The following is a 21,769-nucleotide window of genomic DNA, read 5'->3' on the forward strand; positions in this document are numbered from 1 at the left end:
CAGACCAGACCAGACAGACCAGACCAGACAGACCAGACCAGACAGACCAGACCAGACAGACCAGACCAGACCAGACAGACCAGACAGACCAGACAGACCAGACCAGACCAGATAGACCAGACCAGACTAGACCAGACAGACCAGACCAGACAGACCAGACCAGACAGACCAGACCAGACCAGACAGACCAGACCAGACAGACCAGGCAGACAGACCAGACCAGACCAGACAGACCAGACCAGACCAGACAGACAAACCAGACCAGACAGACAGACCAGACCGGACCAGACAGACAGACAGACCAGACAGACAGACAGACAGACAGACAGACAGACATATATGTATATGTATTTCTTTATATACCGAGTGGAGCAATAACATTGTCCACCTTGAATATATTTGCTATTTTTAGAAATATGAAAATATTTTATTTACAAAAGTTGTTCGGTATCAAGAGGACCATAATATATGCTGGTTATAATTTTTTTAGGTGAGGGCGCTTCGGAGATTTCGAGGTCAACTTCATTTTTTTAAATGCAATTATATGAATTTTTTTGATTATATGATTCCTCTAATTATTCTGTACATAAAAGTATCAAGGTAGAGAAATAAAAAATAGTTTACGAGTTATTAAACATTTTATATCAATATATACCAAAAGAATGTGTAAAATATCTCGTAAACTATTGGTTTTTTCATATCTCTACCATACTTTTATGTACAGAATAATTAGAGGAATCATAGAGTGAAAAAAATTTATCTACTTACACTTTAAAAAATGAAGTTGTCCTCGAAATCTCCGAAGCTCTTCCACCTAAAAAAAATTATAGCCAGCATATTATGCCTCTTAATACCGCACAACTTTTGTAACTACAATATTTTCATATCTCTAAAAATTGCGAAGATATTCAAGGTGGACAAAGTTATTGCCCCACACGGTATATATGCGAGAGTATATAAACATTTAAAAAGATATTCAAAACATTTAATTTGATACAAATTTTTCAATTAATAACTTGCAAAATTATTATAATTAATAGTAATTTCCATGTCTATGAATGCAAATTATATTTGACAATTAATACCTGAATGTCCTTATGCTCCGCTAATAGTCCTAATAGGAAACTTAAACCTGTCGCTGTAGTATCATGGCCCTAAAATCATATTAGACATATCGCAATATCGAATGGTGTGAAAAATTCAGAGAAATTACAAATGCATACCGCAGACATAAAAGTATCGACTTCTTCCCTAATATCTAAATCAGTCATAAGACCTTCGCGAGATGCAGCTATTAGGAGATCCAACATGGCAAGTCGCTTTCTTTGTGCTAAAATAAACATATTTGTTAGTACTTTATAGCTTCATAGTTTGGATTTTTTATCATAACATTATATTAGAAATAGAAACTGTATTTAAATTTCGATAGAATTAATAATATTGGATCAAAAGGAGTATGTTTTGATCGCATTACGTACTTCCATTTTTTGCGGAGGCAAATTCTGCTGATATATCATTACTAAGGTTTTTCAAGTATCGTCCATTAGTCCGTTCATGGTAAAGTTTTCGTTCAGCAATAATCTACATGAACACAATATTAATGCTCCTCTGACTAATAAGGAAGAATTAGCATTCTGTTATAAACATTAATGAATTAATCAAATAAATGAAACGCTAAATAACTCGAAGCTAGATTTAGTTGAGAATGCCTTATGTACACGTTCATGAAAAATATGAAACAGTGTATTAATTTCCTTAACAATGAGTGAGTATAGCAATGTAAATTCTTAAATACATTCTCCAGTTCTTCCAATTACACGTTAAATTCAGGTAACTTTGCAATACTTTTATTACAATAAACAGTAACCGAAATTAATAATTTATTCTACAAAATCTTTTACGATCATGAGAAATTTTTTTTTGAAAATGTGAAATCATCCAGGAATTATTTCGATTATTTAAAAAACCATGTAATTAATAATTACATTTGCTTTACTATTAGGTGTGTCGGATAATTCCGTCCGTTTTTATGCAAAAAGTATGACTTTATTTAAGAAACAAAATGAAAACGTACATCAAAGTATTGGCCACCGTTAGATATTACTTTTTCCTATCTTTCTGGTAATAAGCGGATCTTACGGCGAAAGAATGACTCATCTTTAAAGGCTATCCAGTTAGAGTCACATTTTTCGCTTTTATAAAAGGTGAAGTGTTCCTCTACAAGTAAGTGTGCCATCGAGCGAAACATGTGATAGTCGGAAGGAGCACAGTCTGGTGAATAAGCCACATGGGGTAGCACTTCCCAGCGAAGTGCTCTAACGTTTTCTTAACGAGTTTTGTGACGTGAGGTCAAGCGTTGTCATGAAGCAAGATCACTTTATGCTGTATCTATCTCGTTTCATATTCTGGTCTTTTTTCGTGCAACGCTCGGCTCAAACGGATAATTTTTTCTCGGTAGAGATCTCCTGTGACTGTTTGACCAGATTTCAACAACTCATGGTACATTACACCCTTCTGATCCCACCAAATACAAAGCATTGCCTTCTTTCAGTGGATATTCCGCTTTGGCGTCGATGTCGATGGTTGGCCTGGATCGTAAATGGTTTTTCGACGTTTGGGGTTATCGAAATAGATCCACTTTTTATCGCCAGTCACAATTCGGTGCAAATATCCCTTTCTTTGTTACCTAACAAGCAGAATTTCGCAGGTGGTTTTTCGCTTTTCAATGTCTTTTGACTTCAGTTCATATGGGACCCATTTTCCTTCCTTGTAGATCTTTCAAAAGGCTATCAAACGGAAATAACAGATCGAACACAATTCAATGTTTTTGGAAGTTGCTTTGCCTGCACTTCTTCGTCTTCAAATGCTTTTGGCCGTCCAGAATGCTCTTTGCCCTCCACATCAAAATCTCTACTTTGAAAGCGTCGAAACCATTCTCTACATGTTTTATCGGAAGGAGCACTGTCACCATAAACTTCTACAAGCAGTCGATGAGTTTCAGCTGCAGTTTTCCTCCATTTGAAGCAAAAGATGAACACTTCGCGCAAATTATACTTATTTGGCTCAAATTTCGAAATTTTCGATGCAGTAAAAGCAATGATATTGATGCACACATATACTTTTATATACTGAATTTTATTGACAGATGGTAAAACTAAAAAGTTAAGCTTGGTTTAGACATTAGAATTAAGACAGTTCTAGCTATATAGCTACTCGCAGCTAGATGGATGGAACTTTCCGACATACATAATATGTTCTGTAGATTTAATTAAATTTTTTGATTTTTGAATTGCGAACAACTCTAAGGATGATCTAATAAAAATGTCAAAATGTTTTATTCTCAATAATAATTATAAGATAGGAATATAAATTTGGCGCGCCTCTACTAGTCTAAAACAATTAAGTTGAATTTCAATTTTTTATTATTGTAAGATATGATTGTATAAAGAACGTTTTCTCTAAAAGGAAATTTTCTCTCTCAAGAGATTGCGCTTTTATGTTCTTTTCTTTATAATATTGATTCCGAAAGGTACTATTTATCGAGGCATTCTTCCACGATATAGTTTCGATTATACCTGCATCATTTACTTATGGTCTTTAAATGATTTATTATATCTTATATTTTTATCTACTTACATACTTATGGTGATCTATAGTTTCAATTATTATTATAAATAAATTATTTTGCGCAAAAGATATTTATATACAGTCATAGAACACTTCCCGTCGTTTCTCAGATTAGATGATGCAGACGCATTCGTATTACATATGTAGCATTTTTTATAGATACATACTTGTTCAGTAAACCCATGTAATATCTTCAAATTCCTTGCTTGCTGTTTGCCCTTTGGCGTCAATGAGAATATCCAATCAGAGTGCAGCCATGGCCTTAACATTCTAAACCACAATTACTGAATTATAGGCAGGCACACTATTTTAAGAAAATATTATTTTTTGCTAAAGTTTTCTTTTATTGCTCTATAAACTCTCAGGAAATTAGAAATATTTTAATAATATAAAAGAAATAAAACATAGAAAGTGAAAATGCCTAATCGAGTCTTGTAACAGGATGTTAGTGTTTTATTATCATTGTGTGAATATTATATACCGCGTATGTAGTTCCCCCCCCGCACACTGATGGATTTTCAGCATTGACGCAAACATATTCACTACCGCAGTAATATCACTTGAGTTAAATTGACAAACAATTTAACAAATTTCGATGCCTATAGCATCTAATTAGATCTTAATAATATGTTGAAAGACATATATTAAAATTTAATATTGAAATCATGATAATTTTAAATCTATGAAAAATAATCAGATTGCGAAGAATATCACAAGTTGGCGTTTCGTCCCGGTTTCACTTTTTATGATTTTCAAATCTTACGGGTCTATTGATATCATCTTTTCAATATATAAAAGAAGTATTTTAATTAAATTGCAATAAAGAGATTTATAAGGCTGTATATTGTACTTCTATACTACTTTTTTAACTATATAGTTTTGTATAAAGATTGCATTCATTAAGTTGTACGTTATTATAATATTTATACTTGATTCTTCAGTAGCGGTTTCAAGGGGCATCGTAAGGAATTAAATTCTTCTATCATAGAAAAACCCTGTTATGTGAGTAACTTTTGTTTTGTTTGTTTTCTTTAAAGTATGTTGGTAACTTGTTTGCACTCAGTATAGCCTTTACTGTAGTCAATGGTCACGTTCAGCAGACTCAACAGTTGCGGAGCGGATCCTCACTGCTATTGGTATATATTTTTTTAGATCATCCAATAACAGCGAGCGTTTACAGATCCGTTCCGCAACAGTTGAGATTGCTGAACGCGACCAATGGCTATTGCACGAAAGTGTATGATATGCTTCGAAGCCGTGGACCGTGTACATTAATGTCAAATTTTTGGTCAACGATACTCTTTAGATTTTGTACGAATAATTTTTATCTCATTTCTGTGCTAGAAAACATATGAGTAACAAAAATTTTAACAGTGATGATAAAGTCAAAGCTAAGTGGTCTGTAAAAGTCTGAAATTCCAACCATCCAAGGACTTATCTTTTTATACCACTAAAATAGAAAATAAAAATAAGAAGAAGGAGCATATACCACACGCTGGTTAAAAGTAGCGAAAATCTCGTATATTTAATACAACTAAAATTACATAATTATAAACGTTTCGGTCATTAATGTGACCATCTTCAGTATATAAAAAAACTTATAATTTAATTCCCCTAATATATTTTAAATAAAACTAAGTGCTGGGGCACAACTTTTCACATGTTTGTCAATTATTCTATAATATAAGATATTCATCAGTTATAATTTGTCAATTTTAAAGTCAATTCGCAAATAGAAATGGTGTCAAATTAAAAAGTGATTCGCATACAGATCATATCAAAACGTAACAGTATACAATATAATTTTCTTCATGTCCTTACAATTCAGATAATGAGTTTGTTAAAGTATTGGCATCGACCATGATTTGAGAAGTTCTCAAATCATGGTCGATGCCAATACTTTAACAAACTCATTATCTGAATTGTAAGGACATGAAGAAAATTATATTGTATACTGTTACGTTTTGATATGATCTGTATGCGAATCACTTTTTAATTTGACACCATTTCTATTTGCGAATTGACTTTAAAATTGACAAATTATAACTGATGAATATCTTATATTATAGAATAATTGACAAACATGTGAAAAGTTGTGCCCCAGCACTTAGTTTTATTTAAAATATATTAGGGGAATTAAATTATAAGTTTTTTTTATATACTGAAGATGGTCACATTAATGACCGAAACGTTTATAATTATGTAATTTTAGTAGTATTAAATATACGAGATTTTCGCTACTTTTAACCAGCGTGTGGTATATGCTCCTTCTTCTTATTTTTATTTTGAACTCAACCACTTGATCTTTAAATAATTTTTAAAATAGAAAAACTAGTGTCACGTTCAATTACTTAAAACTCAATGGTACCTACGTTATAAAGTAACTTAAGACAGTTAATCAAATAAAAAGGTTTTATAATCGTTTTTCATTTTTCATTTCCCTACGATAGGAAACCTTACTTTCGAAATGCCCTTCTTAATATCTGAAAATCAATAAATAATCTTTAAGTAAATAATTTAACTGATCATCAAAATATATAAACGTAATTTAAAATAATTAATATAAGGTGTAATTACAAGTATCTTACAATTTTATCTTTTGTTATTATTATTTAGCATAATATGATTATAAAATATTTATCAATTTATCGTAAAAATGTGGAACAGAATGTGTAGATATATACTATATTATACCTATAAATTACCTATACATAATAATTTCGGTTATTCGGAAAATCGCTTCTCGGTACTGTTTCTGGAAGTCACCGTGGTCCTGTAAAGAAGTGCCCATAGCGGTTTCTGCAAATGGATTTATAATAATATATAATAATATATTTATATATTTATATATACTTCAATAATACATATAGATGTAAAATGACACATTTATCAATATTGTGTTGAATCGATATTTTGGATAAAAAGTTGCATTTGTTTTACATTATTCCTAAAGCTTTTTATGTATATTTAAGAATATGATACAGTACCACATATTGCATTCAGAGTATATTCACTAACAAACGATACGACATCATTTACAACTGTCTCTCTTGAATTTTTCAAAATCTTTGTCATATTTTCGCCTTGCTGAACCAAAACGTCGACGAACTGTTGCAATATATCGAAATGAAATGTGGGAGTTAATATCTTTCGGCGTGAATGCCACTTGACGGCTAAAATAAAAATAAAACGTGTAATATATAATTATGACATAATTTTTAATTTAATTTTAAATTAATTAATTTTACATTGCAAAATTTATTTCTATTATGTGCATTTAAACGTTTTAAAATACATAATAATATATATATACTAATGAACAAAGAAGTATCCTTATTTATTTTATAAAGAAATAATACTACAAATACATTAATTTATAATAAGTGTAATGTTAAACTTATTTCAACGATCTTATTTTTTTTTTTATACAATGAAAGTTTGGCAGTAACAAGTTAACAGTAGATAAAATATATATTCCTATTAATATGCTTATACCTTTACTAGTGATAAGACCAGAACCAATCGAAGGTTTAAAAAAATCATACAATATACTCTTTTCGAGGTGTTTCGTGTTGCTTAAGATTGTCTGAAATTACGGACAGTAATAAGTTTGAAATAGCATTTAACTTACAATAGACGCAACGCAGATAATCAGTTGCTTTCCAAAGAGTTCAAATATTTACTTATCTTTAATAAATTTGCCAAAATAGACACAAATTTTTACAATATATAAATAATAAAAAAATTATTTTATTTAATATAACTGTATTAATAATAAAAGAAAAATAAAAGTTTTCATAATTCGTTACTTGTATATCATCCGGATCACGGATTATTACACCCTGTAAAAAAAATATCCTAAGTTTAACAATAGGATAATATTGGTTGGAAATGCCAACTATAGCGTTCCATTGTTTTTCTGAAAAATGTAAATATGTGAGTACTATGTAAATTTACCATATTAAAGTAAACATTGTTCCAAAGAAGAAATTGCAAATTTAAATAATTCTTAAAATTATTAATGTAACATCCAATAATTTTTATGCCTTATAGAAAAATGTACGCATATATGCTTGCATTAGAGAACATTAATTTACTTAAAAGCATATAAAAAATTTTAACTTACCTCGTGAACCCAATAATTGAAATACGTTTCCAAAAATCGGGTAACCTGGTGGTCCTGGTATAAGATTAAAAAGTCGCCCATTTTTCCCATAATGCACATAATAATTGCACACAAATATAATAAGTATTAAAAATATCAATATAGCAATAAACATTGCGTTTGATCAAATAATCAGCCAGTTTATATAATTTTATTTGTCTCTTTTTCTTTTCTCTTTCTCGCTTTTTTATTCTTTTAATTTTGAAGTCACATGAAACACTAAATGCATATGCATAACATACCTAAAAATTTAATATTGTACAAGTTTTTAATTAATTTTTGTTAATCCGTTTTTTTCTAATTATTTTAAACTTATTCTATTACTGCAAACGTTTGTTAATGAAGAGAGTGCTATACGATAAACCAACGCTTGCTGATTAAATGCTACTAAACATGATTGTACATTCGTTTTTAATAACTACTTATATAAGCAACATCACTGATGCAAGAACATTCCTGGCAATTATAAATAATACAATTTTCATATGATTTGCAAAGCAAATATTAGAGTAAATAAAAACTTTAATGTGGTTCGTATAATATGTATTATATATTATATATAAATATATATATACAATTTAAAAATCTTCTCAATCTTTTGTAGTTTCTCTCTCCGTTTAGCAAAACCAGTTCAAACTTTACATAATATCATATGTCTTATATAACAATTGTTATAATATTATATTAATAATTACATCAGTAACGTATTCAAAATTACATATTCAAAGCATGCTATGTATCATAAATAATTTGCTACTTAAGTATCAATTTTATCTACCTCATATGGTTCTTTTTACGATGGAATTTTAATTGCCAACACTATAGCCAAAATTTGTTCGAGTATTATACCATGAAAGTTCTTGAAAATTTAAGTAAAAGAGTTTTTATATTTCTTTTTGTAGAAATAACAAGAATAATCAGGCTAATGAGAGCTATTTCAGCTGTTGTTAGTGCGATCATATATAAGATATATTAAAGTGTGAATATTATATACTACGTAAGTAGTTCCCCCCCATTGCGCGCCGAACGTTCGTCGGACTTAAAACGCAAATCTAATCAACTACCGTAGTAATATCACAATTTTTGAAGCTTATAGCATCTAAAATTGGATCTTAATAATATGTTGAAAGACATATTAAATTATTAAATTATAATATTTAAAGTAGAAATAAATTTAAATCTAAGAAAAATAAGAATTGTGAAGAATATCACGAGTTGGCGTTTCGTCCCGGTTTCCACTACTAGACTCATCAGTAAGGTAATGTAGTGGGAGCCTACCTTAGACGCCTGGGAGAGATGTTAATATATCTTATATATGATCGCACTAACAACAGCTGAAATAGCTCTCATTAGCCTGATTACTCTAGTTATTTGAACCTTTCGAGAGTCTTCTTTAATTGATTTGTTGAATATACGCTGGCTGAAAAAATGCGTTTGTTACTTTCAAATTATTATTTACATAAAAGAACTTTGTGAAGAATATCACTACGTCGACTTGCCAACAGAGGTGTATAGTTAATCGTATCATTTCTCGCAAGTGCCGAATTACATGATTATTTGTTTATATAGAACTTCTTTCTAACATCTCTCCCAGGCGTCTAAGGTATGCTCCCACTACATTACCTTACTGATGAGTCTAGTAGTGGAAGCCGGGACGAAACGCCAACTCGTGATATTCTTCACAATTCTTATTTTTCTTAGATTTAAATTTATTTCTACTTTAAATATTATAATTTAATAATTTAATATGTCTTTCAACATATTATTAAGATCCAATTTTAGATGCTATAAGCTTCAAAAATTGTGATATTACTACGGTAGTTGATTAGATTTGCGTTTTAAGTCCGACGAACGTTCGGCGCGCAATGGGGGGGAACTACTTACGTAGTATATAATATTCACACTTTAATATATCTTATATATGATCGCACTAACAACAGCTGAAATAGCTCTCATTAGCCTGATTATTCTTGTTATCTGAACCTTTCGAGAGTCTTCTTTTTGTAGACGTTATTTAATTTTTATTTTTAGCAATAGTTTTCGAGATGTGTGCATGCGTAACATATTACGTTTAGATGATTATGTGCGCATGCAATAGATTAATGAGCGTACTTATGAACAATCATGATGCAGAAAAGATGTGTATATGTATTATTTATACGCATATACTTATTTATAATTAAAAGAGACTACAATATTTTTATTCAATGCTGGAATATGCATGAGAGACGTTATTTCTACGACCTCCAAATCAAGGAATTATTATCAAGGAAGAAAAGATTTACATAGTAGAAATGTTCCTCCTTATAAGGTACCATACATAAAATGTATTTTCATTTTTATTATTGTAACATATAATTTTGTATTTCAAATAATTAAAGTAAATTTGTCACATTTTATAAAAAAAAGAATTTCTGTATATTCTTTGTTACAAAATCCTGTTTTAAAATGTTAATTTAATGGATAGAAGCATGGCGTAGAAATACAAGATGAAACGTTCCCGCGGATGTACACAGTAGCAGAATGAATTTAGACCCAAATTTAATTGGTTATTTCCACTACATTGTCGTCATTACGTGCAACATTTCACTTTGCTTATTACACCATGGATAAAGATATATATCTAAATATATTCACAATACTAAATAATCACTGATGGTTCATTTAATATTTTATTCTATTAACTACAGTAATTATACACTACCGGCCAAAAGTTCGTGAACGCTCCGAATTTTCGAACGCGTCAAATAATATATCATATCAGCGAATTCTTTGAGATATTGAGAAAACCAGTAGGATATCTTTTAAAGTACAGGAATAAAGCTTTCAATTGGTGGATTCAGTTTTATATCAGACATTATAGTCTCTTAGATGTCGTATTTTCAAAATGTTGAATTTTGCGACTTTTTTCTTCCAAATTTTATCTCTGACAGCAAGTGTAAAAAATTTTTCTCGCTATTACCATAATTTTGTATAAATACTTCAGGTCAAGACCTGTAAATTCCATTTTGAGAAAAAAGTCGATGCGATTTTTTGTTCCAAAGTTATGATTTTTTGAAAATTTTCAGTTTTACTCAGTATTTACTAAATATTGCGAAGAATATTACTATGTCGACTCGCCATCAGAGATCTATCGATATTCGCAAAATTCTCGCAAGTGCTGAAAATACGCATATATCTCTTTATATAGATTCTCGATTGAATAACTCTTGCAGGCGTATAAGGTAGGCTTCCACTACAATGCCTTACTGATGAGTCCAGTAGTGGAAGCTGGGACGAAACGCCATATTTATGTGATATTCTTCGCAATATACTAAAATTAATTTATTATAAGTAGTGACAATTTGGTTGCGGTTGTCGAGGACTTTGTAAAGTCGAAACTTTTCCGTATGCCGGTGTTATTATCATTATATAATAAATTTATAAATATATCTCTAACAACTAGTATAGCTCAATTTATTCTTGACCTGGGAGGTTTATTAAGTTTAATTTGAAAAATTTATTTGAGCGGATATTAATTTAATTTAAGTTAATTATTATAAAAGTATTTATTAAATTAATCAAGTATTAGGTATAAAAGTGTAATTAAGTTCTAGTTATTAAAGAGGGCATATTTAATTATATATCTTCATTACATGAGTTACCAGTTATTTCTCTATACATATAATATGTTATATTTATATACGTATTTTATCGTTTTTCTATCATTTACCTTTCACGACATTCATTAAAACTATACTTTATTCATAACATTGCATTAATTTTGAAAACGAGGGACAAATTTTATACGAAGTGGATGACTTAAACGAAGAACAATATCAAACTCTATAGAAAAATTCTTTAAGTAATCAACAGGCTCCAAGTAAAAATTATGTACCAAAGAAGCTGCCATTACTTTGAGTTCTAACATAGCAAATCGTTGACCTAAAATTTATTATATTATAAACTAATCATATAAGACAATATAAAAATATATAAAACTATTGCTTACCGATACAATTACGTGGTCCAGCACTGAATGTTATATACGAGTAAGGATGACGATTTCGATCCCTCTCAGGCAAAAATCTGTCAGGATCAAATACTTCTGGATTTGGCCAGAAATTGGGATCTCTATTAACTCCATAAATATGGATTAGTATATTTATCCCAGCAGGAACTACATATGATTCTGCAAAGCATAATGTAAAATAATATAAAGAATAATATTTAAATATATAGTATGTATTATAAATATTTATAAGTTGCATTAAAATTTCAAAATTAAATATTTATCTGACGGTAATGAATGCTTATATAGCTCATATAACATAATATAAAATATTATGTAATAATTATATAAATTTACTAAATTTACGAAAAACACGATTTTCTAAAAATATTGAATGTTATATTGTATGTAGCTTTATAGTTTGAATAGTATGCAAATTTACATTAATACTCGTAATATAAATATAGAAATTTTAGAATCTTTAAAATGTGAGACTCTTGTATATATATTTTATATATAGATTTAACTATTTCATTTAATGTTTCAACTACTAGAATCATGTCGGTTTCTTGTCGGTTTCTTGATGATAAAATCCTATCAAAACATTACATTAATGTCAATGTAATGACAAGTGAAATAAAATCTAGATTATTTAACACCATATCTTTTGACATCTAGATTATCCGAGCTTGTGTGGTGTTCTCTGTAAACGTTATGCTAGTAATCTGGCTAAAGCAAATCGGTCTTTTGAATTGGTACCTTCTCCATTCTATATACATATTACAATATATTTCGAGAGTTTTACAGTTACGAAAAGTAAGAGAAAGTAAGAAAATAGGGGAAAGAAATAGATAGATAGAATTATATATCTGCTATTTTTTATCTCCTTTGACCAAATTCATATCTAAAAATTTCGAGTATTTTTATAAAATGGAAACCTATCACTTGAAAAAATTAAACATAATACTTTATTCACTGGACCTCGATAAGGGGCTTTTGAATAATCCGATAATCGAAAATTACGATGCCGATAAATCAAAGTTCTATTGCACTTGATACTTCAACATAAAAATGACGTCTTTGACAACATACATAATCGAGATCGGAACGGAAATAAGAGCGGAAACATATTGATGACATAATGAGAATAAAGGTTTGAGCATAAAAAATGTATCATTAACATTAATTTAAAATATGTTTCTTGTTATTTTAATCATTTTATGTATTGATAAATAAGTAAATTTCAAGTAAATTTCTTGAAATTTCCACAATATATGTATATATATATTTAAAAAATATCAAGATTAATAATCCATATTCTTCGATATTACATATACAATACATGTCTTGATTAATTTAAATGAAATATATGTACATACATATAATTTTTGTATATATGATATACTGATATAAAAAAAACAATTAGTACATTGTACATATATGTGTAATATACAATTAATTGTGTCTGATAATTATTGACACAACTCTTTTGTATGTAAATAAAACGGACAAAACCGAATCGAAAAGTCTTGTACAAATGCAAATTTTGCGATAGTTAACAATTTATAAATTAAACTGAATCTATGTAACGTCCTATATACATAGCACGTAGTTGAAACGTATTTCAGATGATGAAGGTCGCAATATATGCAGCACACAAAGCGTAAAATTAAAAGTTTATTCTATTTCCTGCGTTCTGCGTGTTATGTATGGTAATTCCGGCTATACAAAAGATTACCGAATATCATGACCTAAAACCAAGTATGTACATTCATCAACTAAAAAATTACAATATTTCTTTTAGTGGGTTTCGGAAATGAAGCCTGCCCATTAAGCGATTGGTTTTTACTTATTGATTTAACTATTTACGTTCAACCGCCCTACGGTCTGTTCCACACAGAACACGTCAACGCGTTACTTATGGGAAAAAAAATGTAATTTAAAATTTAAATTTGAGTCAATTAAATTCTCAAAGAGATCAGAATAAAATTGGATATTGAGCTGTCTCTTGCGATGCGAAATGCATTAATGCATTCTCTGTATAACAGTCTCACAAACAAAGAGTTCTGAAGCTCATTAAAAAATTGGTTGCAATCTTATAGCCGATGAGTGTACAGTGGCCTAATTTACATCGTGAGATTGATACGAGTACTAACCAGTAACTTTCTATTGAATTATCTTAATTTCAGCGGTATGTAAACATATACATGATATGTGTATTTAATTAATTATTTTGATGCATATTTTACTAATTTAACACATTATTCTTTAAATATATTGTTGAAATTAAGATTATTTAATAGAAAATTACTAGTTAATACGCGTATCAAGTGCTCGATGTAAAAGCTAGGGGTCAGTGCGGAGCATTAATTCGCTGAATAATAATAGGAGCTTGACTTATCAATGTTGAGTTAGTAACGCACAAAGCGCGCGCGTGCTTGTAAAAAGAAGAGAATCTGATAAACTGAATGAATGACCGAATGAATATATGAATTTAGTTTATGCATTTCTACAGGAATATATAATTTTATACTCAACAAGAAAAATCGTAACAAGTTTCCACACAGTTTGTCAGTGACGACTCTTTCTTATTTCAAGCGCGCGCGTATTTTGAGGTTTACCGACTCAGTGTCAAGTTACTAATATGATACAGCGAATTAATGCTTAACACTGTATGGTACAAAGCGCGACAAAATAGAACTCACACACAAACACAAACACGTACGCACGCACGCACGCACGCACGCACGCACGCAGACAGACAGACAGAGAGAGAGAGAGAGAGAGAGAGAGAGAGATGTATATGTATATTTCTTTATATATAATATATGTATATACACATGTTTGAGAGTATATAAACATTTAAAAAGATATTCAAGATGTTTAACTTGATATAAATTTTCAATTGATAACTTCCAGAATTATTATTATTAATAATAATTTCCTTATCTAAGAATGAAGTTTATATTTGATGATTGATACCTGAATGTCCTTGTGCTCCGCTAATAGTGCTAATAAAAAACTTAAACCTGTCGCTGTAGCATCATGGCCCTAAAATCATATTAGACATATCGCAATATCGAATGGTGTGAAAAATCAAGAGAAATTACGAATGCATACCGCAGACATAAAAGTATCGACTTCTTCCCTAATATCTAAATCAGTCATAAGACCTTCGCGAGATGTAGCTATTAGGAGATCCAACATGGCAAGTCGCTTTCTTTGTGCTAAAATAAACATATTGTTAGTACTTTATAGCTTAATAGTTTGGATTTTTTACCATAACATTATATTAGAAATAGAAACTGTATTTAAATTTCAATAGAATTAATAATATTGGATCAAAAGGAGTATGTTTTGATCGCATTACGTACTTCCAATTTTTTCGGAGGCAAATTCTGCTGATATATCATTACTAAGGTTTTTCAAGTATCGTCCATTAGTCCGTTCATGGTAAAGTTTTCGTTCAGCAATAATCTACATGAACACAATATTAATGCTCCTCTGACTAATAAGGAAGAATTAGCATTCTGTTATAAACATTAATGAATTAATCAAATAAATGAAACGCTAAATAACTCGAAGCTAGATTTAGTTGAGAATGCCTTATGTACACGTTCATGAAAAATATGAAACAGTGTATTAATTTCCTTAACAATGAGTGAGTATAGCTATGTAAATTCTTAAATACATTCTCCAGTTCTTCCAATTACACGTTAAACTCGGCATTATTATTGTAACATGCAATAATTTATGTCTCACAGAAAAATGTACACATATATGCTTGCATTAGAGAACATTAGTTTACTTGAACATATAAACAATTGTAACTTACCTGGTGAACCCATTAATTGAAATGTGTTTCCAAAAATTGGATAACCTGGTGGTCCTGGTATAAGATTAATAAGTCGCCCATTTTTTCCGTAATGAACATAATAATTGCACACAAATATAGTAAGTAACAATAATAGCAATATAGCAACAAGCATAGCGTTTGATCAAATAATCAGCCAGTTTATATAATTTTATTTGTCTCTCTCTTACTTCTCTCTTTCTCGCCTCTTTGTCTTTCTAATTTTGAAATCACATGAAACACTAAATGCATATGCATAACGTACCTAAAAAATACCTAAAAATTTGATATCGTACAAGTTTTTAATTGATTTTTGTTAATCTGTTTTTTTTTTATATTTTAAGCTTATTATATTACTGCAAACGTTTGTTACTGAAGAGAGTGCCACGATAAACCAACGCTTGCTGATTAAATGCGGCTAAACATGATTGTACATCCGTTTTTAAGTTTTCTGCTTATTCGTTTAAATCATGCAATGTTAACAACTATAACATGTTACTGTAATTAATTTTTTATTAAATCTTTGTAATAACTACTTATACAAGCAATATTACGGATGCAAGAATGTTCTTGACGATTATGAATAATATGACTTTTCACATAATTTGCATAGCAAATGAGTAAATAAAAACTTTAATGTAGTTCGTAGAATATGTATTATTGATTAAATATGAAATTATGTGTATATGATTTCATGAATTCGTATACATAATTGCATGTTTAATCGTTAATTTTATCACTTGTGGTACTATACTGTAATGAATCTGGATGCAGTCCAAATTTGTCGTTTCAATCAAAATTAGGTTAGAAAAACAAAAATTGTATTCTAATGAAAATTTAGTCATTCGAACAGCACAATTTTCAAGTAATAAGGTAAGAAAACTCTTTTTTTTGTTAGTCACAACTCAGGAAAATAAATAGTTATCAAATCAATTTCCTCAGCGAGTGCTACATATATGTATATGTGCTTAAGAAAGCTATACGGTCCTGATATGGGCCGGAGCTAAGGTTACCTCTTTATTGTTACATTTGGTCCTGAGCGTATAAATATAAAGAGGTGTTACTGTATTGCCTTTTCTTATTAATGCTGTTCTTATGTTTCAATAAAAGTGTGCAGTCTTTTTTAATTATAAATAAGTATATGCGTATAAGTAATACATACACAGATCTTTTCTGCGTCATAATATATTCTTTGTTATAAAATCCTGTGTTTTAAAAAGTTAATTTAAGGGATAGAGACATGGCGTAAAAATACAAGATGAAACGTTCCCGCGGATATATAGTAGGATAATGAATTTAGACCCAAATTTAATTGGTTCTACTATATTGTCGTCATTATGAGCAATATTTACTTTGCTTATTACACCATGGATAAATAAGATATATTCCTAACAATAAATATATTCACAAAATAAATAATCACTGATGGTTCATGTAACATTTTATTCTGTTAACTACATTAATTTATTTACTATGTTAATTATATTTATAATATATATATAATACGTGTGTGATGTATACAGTATAATTATGAAAATATTTATTAAATTAGTTAAGTACTAGGTATAAGTGTAATTAAGATCTAGTTGTTAAAACTTACACTTATACTTAGTACTTAACTAATTTAATAAATATTTTTGAAGATATATGTATATATTTTCATTACAAGAGTTACGAGTTATTTCTCAATATGTATAATAGGTTATATCTATTTCTATATTCATGTTTTACCATTTTTCCAACGTTTACCTTTCACGACATTCATTAAATCTATATTTTATTCACAATATTGCATTAATTCTGAAAACGAGAGATAAATTTTATACGAAGAGGATGAGTCAAGCGAAGAATAAAATCAAACTGTATGGAAAGATTCTTTAAGTAATCAATAGGCTCCAAGTAAAAATTGTGTACCAAAAAAGCCGTCATTATTTTCATTTCTAACATAGCAAATCGTTGACCTAAAATTTAATATGTTCTGCAAACTAATCATATAAGACAATATAAAAATATATAAAACTACTGCTTACCGATGCAGTTACGTGGTCCAGCACTGAATGTTATAAACGAGTAAGGATGACGATTTCGGTTCTTCTCAGGCAAAAATCTATCTGGATCAAATACTTCTGAATTTGGCCAAAAATTGGGATTTCTATTAACGTCATAAATATTGATTACTATATTTGTCCCAGCAGGAACTAAATATGATTCTGCAAAGTATAATGTAAAATAATGTAAAGAATAATATTTAAATAATGTTTTATAAATAATAACTATAAATCGCATTAAAATTTCAAAATTAAATATTTGTCTAATATAAGACGGTAATGGATGCTTATATAGCTTATATGACATGATATAAAATTAAAAATATTATATAATTATTATATAAATTTACTAAGTAACACTATTTTCTAATAATATTGAATGTTATATATTGTATGTAGCTTTATATATAAAATAGTTTGAATAGTACGCAAATTTACGTTAATACTCGTAATATAAATATAGAAATTTTAGAATCTTTAAAATGAGATTCTTGTATTTTATTTATATAGATTTAACTATTACATTTGATGTTTCAACTACTAGAATCATGTTTTTTGTCGGTTTCTTAATGATAAAATGTTATCAAAACGTTACATTAATATCAATATGATGACAAATGTAATAAAACCCAGATTATTTGACACCATATTTTTTGACACCCAGATTATCTGACCCTGTCGTCGTGCTCTCTGTAAACGTTATGCTAGTAATGTGGCTAAAGCAGATCGGTCTTTTGAATTAGTGCCTTTTCCATTCGATATACATATTACAATGTATTTCAAGAGTTTTACATTTACGAGGAGTAAGAGAAAGTAAGAAAACGAGGAGAGAAAGAGATATATATAATTATGTATCAGCTATGTCTTATCTCCATTGACCAAAATCATATTAAAAAATTTTTTGTATTTTATTCTTATAAAATGTGTGTGTGCGTGCGTGCGTGTGTGTGCGTGTGCGCGTGTATACGTGTAGAAATCTATCACTTGAAAAAGTCAAACATAATACTTTTGTCCCTGGACCTCGATAATGGGCTTGAATAATCCGATTAATGAAAAATACGATGCCGATAAATCAAAGTTCTATTGCACTCGATATTTCAACATAAAAATGACGTCTCTGATAATATACGTATTTCTCGAGATTGGAATGGAAATAAGAACGGAAACAAATTGATGACGCAATGAAAATAAAAGTTTGAGCACAAGAATTATAATGCTTTTTAGACTTAAGTACAGCACAAGCTTTAGAGTATATGCCGTACGACTATAATTTCTAATTAAGTGTTATGACAATTGTGCTCGCAGATTCTTACTATTAACATTTCGGAGCATGGATCAACCATATCGGTATTATATATAGCACTTTGCGTTTAAACGGCCAAATGAACCGCAGTACAAATTCCATTTTTAAACACAGTATTGGATAATCTGATTTCTAATAACCTTACTACTTGAGATTTTGACTAATACTTTTAAAAATAAGCAATATCTTGGTAATACGTGTTGGCGTCGAGTGGCTCACCGCTCTATGCGATTGACTCGCGATTTGTAGACCCGAGTTCAATCCCACGTGCGCCCAAACGCGATTTTTCGCGTTTAATGAGCCAAAAAATGGCTCCACTTGGTGATCAAAAGATCTATGATCATCAGCGCCGTTCGGATTCGGCGTTAAACTGTAGGTCCTAGGTCCTATACATCCGTATACATCAGTAGTATACATATCAGTAGATATTTGTCTCTAATATCTGACTGAGGTAGGATTCTGTGGACCAATCACCCACAAATCCGAAAAACAATCTGATTCGAGAAACGAATATAGGCCTCGAACAAAAGAGGTCTATAGACGTCCTATGCTCCACATAAGGAGATAAAAGGAGTTAGTGAGTGTGGTAATACGTACGTAGTTTTACGTCTTCTCCGGAAACACGTATTATAAAAGGTGCGCTGGGATACAAACGTAACGCTTCTTTTATACATCTTTCTAAATATGGCAGTTGTTGCAACAATTTCATAGAAATTTTCTCGTCATTCTCTTGCATAGCGGAATCAATTTCATTCCTGACACGATCCTGCATCATTAACATTAACTTGAAATACGTTTCTTGTTATTTTAATCATTTTATGTATTGATACATAAGTAAACTTCAAGTAAATATCTTAAAATTTCTACAATATTTATTTAAAAAATAGATTAATAACCATAAAATCTAGATTAATAACCATATGTTTCGATATTACATATACAATATATATGTCTTGATTAATTTATATGAAATATATGTGCACGTACCTATGCAATTTTTTATACATATATGCTATATACTAATATAAGGAAAAACAATAGTATATTATACATATATGTATAACATACAATTGTGTCTGATAATTATCGACATAACTTTCTTATATGTAAGTAAACCGGACTAAACCGAGTCGAAAAATCCTGTACCATTTTGCAAATTTGACGATAGTTGACAAATTATAAATTAAACTGAATCTATGTAACGCCCTATCTATATAGTACGTACAATGCAAGTTGCATGTCACAATTGAAAAGTATTAAAAGTACTAAAGATTGCCAAATATCATGACCTAATACCAAGTATATATGATACATTCATCATCTAAGAAATTGCAATACTTTTTTTAATTAATAGGTTTCCGAAATGCATTCTGCCCATTGAGCGATTCGTTTATACTTATTGATTTAATCATTTACGTTCATACCGCTCTACGGCCTGTTGCACACAGAACACGTCAACGCGTTACATATGGGACAAAAATATTATATAATTTAAGATTTAAATTTGAGTCAATTAAACTCTCAAAGAGATTAGAATAAAATTGGATATTGAGCTGTTTCTTGCTACACGAAATGCGTTAATGCATTCTATGTATAACTGCAGTCTCACGAACAAAGAGTTCTGAAGCTCATTAAAAAATTTGTTGCATCCTTATTGTCGATGAGTGTACAATGCGCAGTATTAATTTGCTGAGTAATAGTAGTTGCTTGATTTATCGACATTGAATCGGTAACGCACATAGCGCGAGCGCATTTGAAAAAAGAAGAGCCTCTGACTAAGGACATGTCCAGATTCCCACTCGAGTGCTCTCCGGGTGTCATGTTATCCTTGTTTAACATTTGGTAAATAATAAAGATAGAAGGATACCTGGGTGGCACTCGGGTGGGAATCTGAACATAGCCTAACAGAATGAATGAAATGAATGAATACATGAATTTAATTCATGCATTTTAAAAAAAGATATATCATTTTATACATCAAGAAAAAAACGCAATAAATTTCCACACAGTTTGTCAATGACTCTTCCTTAAAGTTCCTAGGAACCACTCGACCGTGGCGGGTACGTTTCGGATCGGGTGCTCTCAATTGTATATTTTTTGAAAAGTGGTACCGACTTTGACCGTGCCTTGTATTTTTTTTTCGATATTGTTATTTGTCTCGCGAATCTGGGCAACCTGTTTGTCCTGACGCACGTGAGGCTTGACGATGTCGTAAACTCGGACGCCCTGTGTCCATCCTCATTGTTTACAAGTCGTCACATTTTATACTGGCCGTATCGTTGGCGTTCGCCGACGAGTGCCGTTATATTAGGAAGAAGACTCTTCCCTGATTCAAGCGCGAGGGCGCTTTGAGCGTTACCAACTCAGCGTCCATAAGTCAAGTCATGATGACCCAGCGAATTAATACTACACACAGTACAAAGCCCGACAAAATAGGCCGGTATTCATAGTCGATTCTTATTTCAAAACCATCATAAGCAATGTCTTAAGACGCTAATGCAGTGGTCTGATTAGTTTGTGAGACCTCACGACTGAACTTAAGACGGTTAAATATAAGATCTGACTATGAATACTATAGTCAGTTCTTATATTCAAAACCGTCTTAAGTTCTATTTTGAGGTGTCATGAATCAATCAGACAGCTGTATTAGCATCTTAAGACATTACTTAGGACGATCTTAAAATAAGAACCGAACGGGCCATAGACCTCGCGCGCGCGCACAGAGATAGAGAGAGAGACATATATATGTATATGTATGCGAGAGTATATATAAACATTTAAA

General features: G+C 30.2%; 1 protein-coding gene across 1 annotated transcript in view; it reads right to left on the reverse strand.

Annotated features, from left to right (window-relative positions):
- The window catches only part of LOC108772664 (uncharacterized), a 28,405-nt gene that overhangs the window by 2,873 nt on the left and 3,763 nt on the right, over window positions 1-21,769 (reverse strand). The window contains exons 10-26 of the mRNA XM_018538236.1: window positions 19,585-19,753; window positions 17,667-17,846; window positions 17,445-17,597; window positions 15,619-15,672; window positions 14,904-15,010; window positions 14,766-14,834; window positions 13,522-13,534; window positions 11,784-11,963; window positions 11,670-11,716; window positions 7,754-7,844; window positions 7,437-7,546; window positions 7,123-7,213; window positions 6,333-6,426; window positions 3,795-3,897; window positions 1,479-1,581; window positions 1,224-1,330; window positions 1,086-1,154 (exon numbers count right to left, since the gene is read on the reverse strand). Of these exons, the coding sequence (XP_018393738.1) occupies window positions 1,086-1,154; window positions 1,224-1,330; window positions 1,479-1,581; window positions 3,795-3,897; window positions 6,333-6,426; window positions 7,123-7,213; window positions 7,437-7,546; window positions 7,754-7,844; window positions 11,670-11,716; window positions 11,784-11,963; window positions 13,522-13,534; window positions 14,766-14,834; window positions 14,904-15,010; window positions 15,619-15,672; window positions 17,445-17,597; window positions 17,667-17,846; window positions 19,585-19,753 (1,740 nt within the window). The remainder of the gene's footprint in view (window positions 1-1,085; window positions 1,155-1,223; window positions 1,331-1,478; window positions 1,582-3,794; window positions 3,898-6,332; window positions 6,427-7,122; window positions 7,214-7,436; window positions 7,547-7,753; window positions 7,845-11,669; window positions 11,717-11,783; window positions 11,964-13,521; window positions 13,535-14,765; window positions 14,835-14,903; window positions 15,011-15,618; window positions 15,673-17,444; window positions 17,598-17,666; window positions 17,847-19,584; window positions 19,754-21,769) is intronic.

The sequence above is a fragment of the Cyphomyrmex costatus genome, unplaced genomic scaffold (assembly GCF_001594065.2).
Source record: "Cyphomyrmex costatus isolate MS0001 unplaced genomic scaffold, Ccosl1.0 scaffold193, whole genome shotgun sequence".
NCBI classification, from domain to species: Eukaryota; Metazoa; Arthropoda; class Insecta; order Hymenoptera; family Formicidae; genus Cyphomyrmex; species Cyphomyrmex costatus.